General features: G+C 34.1%; 1 protein-coding gene and 1 pseudogene across 1 annotated transcript; both read right to left on the bottom strand.

Moving 5' to 3' along the window:
• Positions 1-560: 560 nt before the first annotated feature.
• On the bottom strand, positions 561-3509 carry LOC133294342 (serine carboxypeptidase II-2-like). The gene is made up of 6 exons (XM_061492994.1): positions 3486-3509; positions 3246-3299; positions 2280-2413; positions 1758-1853; positions 851-960; positions 561-730 (listed from the first exon to the last, which is right to left on the bottom strand). The coding sequence occupies exons 1-6, from the start codon at positions 3507-3509 to the stop codon at positions 561-563; spliced, it is 588 nt and encodes a 195-aa protein (XP_061348978.1).
• A 661-nt stretch (positions 3510-4170) lies between these two features.
• On the bottom strand, positions 4171-5646 carry LOC133294340 (LRR receptor-like serine/threonine-protein kinase IOS1; annotated as a pseudogene).
• Positions 5647-9708: the final 4062 nt, after the last annotated feature.

Below are 9708 nucleotides of genomic sequence, written 5' to 3'. Positions count from 1 at the left end.
GAAACTCTTATATTTTTATTTTGAATTTTTTTGATCATTACAACAGCTATCATCTCACAATTTCATAAAAAACCCATATGATGCCAACATTTGATGCTCTATTAAAAAAAATTAAAAGAATATAAACAAATGAATAGCACAAGTTTGACTTACGCGATTAAAAAAAATTAAAAAAAAAGCAGTTAGGCGTAAATACATGGCATGAGGGAAAAAAATAAAACAATCAAAAAAGATTCTCATACCATAGATAGAAAATTTGTTTGAAAGCTGCATCATAATTGGCAAATAATTTCACTTAACTAAATACATAATTAATGGACAACATAACAATATGGGCAGTATGATTAAATTAAAATATTAATAAAACTAATATCAAATCTCAACTACTAAATGTAACACTATCCATAACTAAGAATATTTCATATTAAGAGGGTACAAAAGCTCAAATTAGATGCACTTTGGAAAGATCATATACTGTGATGTGTACAATTTGAGGAATAAGGGACAACATTATTGAGGAAGATTCCTTGGAAAAAAACAAATGTAAAAGAATGTAAATTTCATGAGGCACTGACTAGCTCAAGGGTAGGCATAGAGGTTCCTGCTAAGAAGGCTTTGAAAAGTGCAAGAGCAAGTTTTGGTTTATGCAAAGGAACTTCATGCCCTGCACCCCTTATAACCACAAACGTGAGTCCATCATATTCTTGGATCCATCCTCCAACATGTTTCACTTATATATCAATGCACTAAACTGAAGTAAACAATAAAAAGGGGAGAAAATAGAAAATTAACGAAGAGAAACCAAGTCATATGAAATAGAAGACAAAACAAAACTTATTGTAGAAATCACTTACTTCCGTATCATCATACCATGCATGCCAAGGGCTCAAAGGTGAAAGCTTGAGAGCATCTATGCTATAGCGAGTAGATGTCACAGGGATTACGGTATCTGTATTACCACTGACATAAGGGAACAAAATATATAAGTTTGGTGGCAAAGATTGTTTGAGGAGGGAATGAAAGGATACTTTACTTCAAGCAGATTGGGTTCCAAAAGGACTTAATGGGACATTGACAGTCTTTTCATTATAACCTTTTTGCTTTTAAACTAAAACATGTTTACTTAAGATCAAACCAAATCTGTCCCGTAAGTGTCAAAACTAAAAACCATCATGCAGGAAATGAATTTTGAAATGGAAATGGAGAAAAAAGTTAGAAAATCTTATGCTATGAAGTAACTAAAATTATAGTGGTTAAAATGTTTACTATAACTCAAGTGTTCACAAAATTTCCCACACTACTTCCTATATTAGCAAACTAACAAGAAACAAGACAGCTTTGAGCTATCACATTAATTACAACACCAGCTAAAGTAGCTAATACCATACAAGAAAAAAAATAATGGACATACCAACACGTGAGGTGATTATATAACATTAAGGAGATCAACTGATCAGATGTCATGTAAGTACTTTGTTATGCTCAAGTGTCTGTTACTCTAATCAACTAAGGGACCTCAATCAAATACTAAAAATAAGAAGCTAACATCAAGAATTTGATATGAAGGATAAATCTTAATTGCAGTCTTTTCAGATCCTAAGTAATTAGCAAACTGTCTTAGTCAACATAACACAGACAATTGCTGCAGATTACATTGAAGTCCTTTCTAGCTAATATTTACTTGTATGCAAGTATAAAAGCATATGAATGAGTAAACACATATGTAATCATGTGTGATGTTAGGCGATGAGAGTAACCTAAACATCCATATCCTCAATTTGAAATGAATAAGTTCATGATAAATATTGAGCATTATTCTTGGAGAATCCTTCCAGTTGTTATTTACGAGTTCACTGCAAAGAATGAGAATAAGATGGTTCTGATCTCTGTACATTTGGTAAAAGAAATGGCAGCACACACAAACATGGAGGGAAATAGAAAGAAGTGCAATAATGCATTTTATGCTGAGCCTACAATCCCTAAAGTCGCTATTAGTAAAAAAATTACTAAATGATTTAGTTGCAGGGGATCTAAAATTGTTAAGGAGTATTATAAAGGAAAGCACAACAGTTGAGTGTTAAAAGCATTTTATTTACTAATCAAACAGATTTTAATGATAAACCTCATTTAATATGGTATTTGACCTTGTCTAGCAATGAATGAGGATGTATTCCCAATAACCACATTGAATTCCTAAGCAAAGTTGCTCTTGTTTAATCTACAATACATACTTTGAACATAAATCTAAACTTTACAAGTGTTTCTCAAATGATCATCACCTGCAGGTCTCCCATTTAGCAGGCTTGTGATTTGGATCAACATGAAGTTTCTTTTGGACCTCAGGTAGATTAAAAAATACAGTGGAGTGACCCTCAGTGCAAGGATCATATTCTGAACCGAGTCTACCAACTCTCTGTTACATGACATAACATATCAATAGGGATCTGTATATAAACTTGTCACAAACCTTGTAGCAAGGTATAAAATTTTCACATAATCTCCCACATCCTTTGAAATATGATAACAATTTATATTTTAGGGTTGTATTTGATGACTTTCGTATACAAATAATTCAAAAACTAATGAATGTTTTATGATAACTCTCAGATTCCACAGACAAAAGATAGAGAGGAAGATTGATACGATAAATTAGCCATTCAATGGCAAACAAATATACACTCAGACTATGTATAGGCCATTTACAGCAATAATTTGTAATAAAGATGTAAACTAAGAAATTTTTGGGACCATTATGAGCATTACTCAAGATAACCATATCTTTTTCCTATTTATGAGTATCCAAGATGAGTTGTAAAGTCTTTATTGGCTGTGACCATTCTGTATCATATATGCATGTCGGAATGTGTCAAACATGACACACAGACCACAGGCATTACATGTCCATTTAAAAAAAAAATTCTACAACACGCTACGGACACAGCTCATTTAACTTTTTTATAAAAAAGAAAGAAAAAAAAAAACAATTTCAGTCATTTTGAACTTTTAGGGAAGTTAATAAGGAGTTTGGAGCTATATCCAAACCATTCTAGCAAGATATCGCAGTGTGGATGAAGAAGTTTGAAGGGATCCAATGCTGTCCAAAATTATTAATGACTTGAAAGAGGATCCAATGCTGTCCAAGGAGTTTGGAGCTACATCCAAACCATTCTAGCAAGATATTATGCATGGATTCCTAGACTTTTCAGAATATGAAATTGGATTGCCTCTTGTCAAGCTCTACATACCATGTTGAAGGAGGTGCAAATGAGAGGAGATGAGATGATTTCCATGTGTCTTAGCTACAACACGGATAAAAGTTAATATAATCAGGGAAATAAGGAGGTACAATAACAAAATATACATTGATTCTCATGGCCTTAGGTCATATGGAAGTCATCTGAGTCCGACCGGTCTCTTTAAGATAACTTACCTAGATGATGAATCTTATTAGCTTGTTCATCTATACTCGTGGCCTTAGGTCATACCCAAGAGTACACAATGCTCCCCATGTTTCAGGCGGATAGAGTTATGCAATCAAAATATGACCCTCACACACAGTAATCGATGACAAATTCAAGTCCAAGGACGATGCGGACTACCAAACGATGAGAAATTGTATCCAATGATACATGTCGTAATGATTCCTTGTGGAGTCTCTCGACGGGTCAGTTCAGTGCGATTTGTTCCACTAACAAATCCGCCTAGCTAAGGCATCTCCATATCTGCATCCATGAGGTCTATAACTTACATCACATGTAAGTAGCTTAATGTCGTACTAATCTAATCGGAAAGACCAATGCTGATAGGATTTGGACCCTATCTTAAAGAACAGAGGTTGAAGATGAGATAAAAGCAAGATTGAGAGAAAGAGAAGAAAGAGAAGCGAATGAAACGTTTATTCTAAACAAAAAATGAGTTACATTATTAGACACCCTTTACACAATTCCCTTTTCCCCCTTTTATACATCAACTAACAGTAATTTTGTTACGACAAATTCAGATTTATTCTCAACCATTGGATTATTTACTACCCCTTATCTATAATTTGTCTTTCTTGCCCCTTGCTCATATCAATACCCTCCCCATTAAATACAACCTTGTCCTCAAGGTTGGAGAATTGATACAGGTGATGAAATTCATTCAACAAGGCCCACATAACATGAGTACTAGCTAAAATTTACCCATACAATCAGTATAACATGGAGCCACTAAAAACCCAAAGAAAGAATGTAAACTCATTTGTGATGTAGTTGCAGCATGTGGATCTATCACCAAACAATACTGCACATATTCCATCTCAACAACAACCTTTGAAGCAATATTTGGTCTATTCATCTTAATGCATGCGACACTAAGCTGCCAGATTAAAGTTGGCCACAAGTCTGCATTGTGGTAGGACCATGGAGTGTTTTTGGGTTCACTTCTTGTTATAATCTACCACTGCTGGCCTTTAAGAGCAGGATAACATATTTTGAACGACATGTTGGCTACTAAATCTGCCCATTTCCCTTCAATAAAGCCTAAAATTGCATGTGATTGATCTGAAGTAGTCATCCTAATTACAATGAACCATAATTTTCCAAGAGCGAAGAAATGGAAGTCCACATAAGTTGGTTGCAGGTTTCCAATCAAATAGCCTCCTTTTTTTAAGGTAGGAAAATAGGCTCTTTTATTTATAAATTCCAGCAACCATAAAGGAATTTGATCTAAACATATATTGAATTTGTTAATAGCATCAAACAAATATTCCTCCATGTTGTCTCTGTACATTTCATTGATTCGATTTTGCAGATCAACTTTCTCTTGCACATATAAATTTCTAGTGCATTTCCTATATGCTTGCAACAATATAATCCACCAATGTTCAAAATCAACCGATGGAACATGACCAATTGTAGTTTCACCAAAATCAAGATCCAAGACATCTTCAGCTGTAGAATTATGGGAAATTGCTCGTACCTTAAAATTTGAGGGCATCAATCCTTGTCCACGGCTATGACAATCAATGGTTTTCTCCCAGCTCCAGATAACAAGACTTTCCCTGCTATTTGAATCAATTGCATGACAGCTTGTTATGAGCTCTAATAACAAAACCCCAAATACGAAAATATCAGTCTTTTCATCCACAAGTCCATGCATAAAGTACTCTGGTGCCAAATATCCTAATGTTCCTTCTATTGGGAAGATGACATGGTGGGCCCACTTATCTGGAAGCCACTTTGCCAATCTGAAGTCTGAAATCTCAGCTTCATTATTATTGTTGAGTAATATGTTTGAGGCTTTGATGTCTCTGTGAATGATTTTTCTTGGACAATCATGATGGAGATATTGCAATCCTTTTGCTACCCCAATAGCTACCTTGAACCTTATCTACCAATTCAAGCATTCAAAACAGAAGAGCAAAGAGGTAAGGCTTCCATATGGGGCTAATGGTAGAACAAAGTAGAAGTCACGATCAATTCCAAACCCAATAAGGCGTGTTGCATATGTGTGATTTATGTGAGCAATAATCTTATGTTCTGTCAAGAAATCACCAGCTCTGTCCTCAACTTCCTTTTCGTTCTTCATTAGCCTTTTTACTGCTACAACTTGATCATCAGGTAAACGTCCTTTCTAGACTTCAGCATGACCACCTTTTCCAATCATGTTCTGTGTAATATGAAGCACATGCATTCTCTTGGAAGCTTGGAATACTCTTGATCTTAACTATTTTGTGCCTGCCCAAACACTGAAATTATTTTCCTTCTATGATGAGGGAATGCCCCAAATATAACTCCTTGAACAGCTTCTATTGCAACCATGATTTTGACTTGTTGAGTCTCTTTCTGGCCACAAATTTCGCTCTCATCACTAGCCATAATAGGTTTAGTGTGAGTTGCAGAATCTCCTGTGTGTAGATAACGTAGGTGGCAAGAAGGAATCAGAAAGTTCACCTAACCCATTGGGTAAAATTTCAAATTCTTCCTGATATTCCACCACAGACCCCTTTTACAGCATTTTGGTTAATTAATAATCCTCGAGCTCTGTTTGTCCAAAATGCTTCTGGAGAACTTGTAGAAATCCCAACCAAGAAGTAATCTTGGTATTTTTGTGGAGTTCATGATACCATGTTAGCGCTTCTCCCTCAAAATAAAAAGGAGCAATACGTAGTCTTTGCACTTCATCTGTGTCATAAGAATCAAATAATTGATTGACTTAGCCTTGGGAATCAAGAGACCTATCAAACCTTGGTACCTTGATGCGATGATTGGAAGAGGGTGCAACGTCCCTATTGTTGGAAGCGTCACTGTTGACAGAGAACGAGGAAAACCATTGCGTTCTCTATAGTTGGCCAAGATTACATCCAACTTGCATGTTATCTCCGAAAATTTGTTGGACACTTGCTCCTTCAGAACCTCCACTTCAGATTAGATTTGCTCCACTCGATCATTCGCAGATTGGACATGTGTTTCAGGTGCCATTATTTAAAGAATGAAAGCACCAATTGATAGGATTTGGACCCTATCTTAAAGAACAGAGGTTGAAGATGAGAGAAAAGCAAGATTGAGATAAGAAAGAGAAGAAAGAGATGAGAATGAGAAGTTTATTCTAAACAGGAAATGGATTACAATATTAGACACCCTTTACACAATTCCCTTTCCCCCTATACATCAACTAACAGTAATTTTGTTACAACAAATTCCGATTTATTCTCAACCATTGGATTATTTCCTATCCCTTATCTATAATTTGTCTTTCTTGCCCCTTACTCATATCAAATGCCCTTTCTTATTGACCCTCGACTAGGAACAATATTTAGCAAATAATCAAATAGAATACTCAAGTTCTCATGATCATAATCTCATCCTAGATCCTCAAAATACACTTTGATTATTCCAAGGGTCTTTATCCTTAAAACAATAATAATAAACTGTAAATAGAGACAGATAAATAACAAATAAAGTAAATGCTCTAAAATATTATTCATGAAAAAAATTCAAAATACATGGTGTGTAACATCCCAAGAGCTGGCAAGGGTAGGGACTGATCGCCGGTGCGAAAGGACACGGACAATGAGCGGCTCATAATATTGTTCTCAGGTTTAAAATGAAAAATGTAGAGAGAAAAAAAAAAACGGGAAATCAAAATATTGTACCATATTTTTTTTTAAAGATATATACTGCACCATAACAAACAAAAAATCTTCAACGGCCAGCAATTTTTGGCTCCTTAAGAGCATAAGAAAAGAATAAGAAACCAGTTAAATAATAGCACAGAAAGGGAAAACTTACACGTGTTCTTCTCACCAGCTGATTTGACCGGCTAACATCATGGCAATCCAAACATTTATACTCAAATTGTCTCTAGGACACCTATACTAACATGTTTTACCTCACGTCAATGTCTGTAGTTGATATGCCACAGGTTATACTTAATGGCAATCCAAACATTTATTATGAAACTGAGTTAATAATAAATGCTTGACACTTGGTCTTACGTACCATAACCATAAGGATACCATAGCAACTCTATGCTAATTTATATTATAATTGAAATCTTGTTATAAACTTGAGTCCTCACTTTTTAATCTGATCTTTCTCTACAATAATAAATCAATTTGGAAGGAATTCTCTGTTCATCTAGGCAGAATCAAGATGCCCCTTTGCAAACCACATCTTTAATAAGAGTTTTTTATTATAATATTGTTCTCAGGTTTAAAATGAAAAATGTAGAGAGAAAAAAAAATGGGAAATCAAAATATTGTACCATATTTTTTTTTAAAGATATATACTGCACCATAACAAACAAAAAATCTTCAACGGCCAGCAATTTTTGGCTCCTTAAGAGCATAAGAAAAGAATAAGAAACCAGTTAAATAATAGCACAGAAAGGGAAAACTTACACGTGTTCTTCTCACCAGCTGATTTGACCGGCTAACATTAACATGGCAATCCAAACATTTATACTCAAATTGTCTCTAGGACACCTATACTAACATGTTTTACCTCACGTCAATGTCTGTAGTTGATATGCCACAGGTTATACTTAATGGCAATCCAAACATTTATTATGAAACTGAGTTAATAATAAATGCTTGACACTTGGTCTTACGTACCATAACCATAAGGATACCATAGCAACTCTATGCTAATTTATATTATAATTGAAATCTTGTTATAAACTTGAGTCCTCACTTTTTAATCTGATCTTTCTCTACAATAATAAATCAATTTGGAAGGAATTCTCTGTTCATCTAGGCAGAATCAAGATGCCCCTTTGCAAACCACATCTTTAATAAGAGTTTTTTATTATAATATTGTTCTCAGGTTTAAAATGAAAAATGTAGAGAGAAAAAAAAAACGGGAAATCAAAATATTGTACCATATTTTTTTTTAAAGATATATACTGCACCATAACAAACAAAAAATCTTCAACGGCCAGCAATTTTTGGCTCCTTAAGAGCATAAGAAAAGAATAAGAAACCAGTTAAATAATAGCACAGAAAGGGAAAACTTACACGTGTTCTTCTCACCAGCTGATTTGACCGGCTAACATTAACATGGCAATCCAAACATTTATACTCAAATTGTCTCTAGGACACCTATACTAACATGTTTTACCTCACGTCAATGTCTGTAGTTGATATGCCACAGGTTGTACTTAATGGCAATCAAAACATTTATTATGAAACTGAGTTAATAATAAATGCTTGACACTTGGTCTTACGTACCATAACCATAAGGATACCATAGCAACTCTATGCTAATTTATATTATAATTGAAATCTTGTTATAAACTTGAGTCCTCACTTTTTAATCTGATCTTTCTCTACAATAATAAATCAATTTGGAAGGAATTCTCTGTTCATCTAGGCAGAATCAAGATGCCCCTTTGCAAACCACATCTTTAATAAGAGTTTTTTATTATAATATTGTTCTCAGGTTTAAAATGAAAAATGTAGAGAGAAAAAAAAAACGGGAAATCAAAATATTGTACCATATTTTTTTTTAAAGATATATACTGCACCATAACAAACAAAAAATCTTCAACGGCCAGCAATTTTTGGCTCCTTAAGAGCATAAGAAAAGAATAAGAAACCAGTTAAATAATAGCACAGAAAGGGAAAACTTACACGTGTTCTTCTCACCAGCTGATTTGACCGGCTAACATTAACATGGCAATCCAAACATTTATACTCAAATTGTCTCTAGGACACCTATACTAACATGTTTTACCTCACGTCAATGTCTGTAGTTGATATGCCACAGGTTATACTTAATGGCAATCAAAGCATTTATTATGAAACTGAGTTAATAATAAATGCTTGACACTTGGTCTTACGTACCATAACCATAAGGATACCATAGCAACTCTATGCTAATTTATATTATAATTGAAATCTTGTTATAAACTTGAGTCCTCACTTTTTAATCTGATCTTTCTCTACAATAATAAATCAATTTGGAAGGAATTCTCTGTTCATCTAGGCAGAATCAAGATGCCCCTTTGCAAACCACATCTTTAATAAGAGTTTTTTATTATAATATTGTTCTCAGGTTTAAAATGAAAAATGTAGAGAGAAAAAAAAACGGGAAATCAAAATATTGTACCATATTTTTTTTTAAAGATATATACTGCACCATAACAAACAAAAAATCTTCAACGGCCAGCAATTTTTGGCTCCTTAAGAGCATAAGAAAAGAATAAGAAACCAGTTAAATAATAGCA

This window comes from Gastrolobium bilobum, unplaced genomic scaffold (genome assembly GCF_033153095.1).
Source record: "Gastrolobium bilobum isolate Gb01-03AN ecotype WA unplaced genomic scaffold, APGP_CSIRO_Gbil_v1 utg8213, whole genome shotgun sequence".
Lineage (NCBI taxonomy): Eukaryota > Viridiplantae > Streptophyta > Magnoliopsida > Fabales > Fabaceae > Gastrolobium > Gastrolobium bilobum.
The sequence above is the reverse complement of the archived record's forward strand: the minus strand, read 5'-3'. Positions and strand labels throughout refer to the sequence as shown.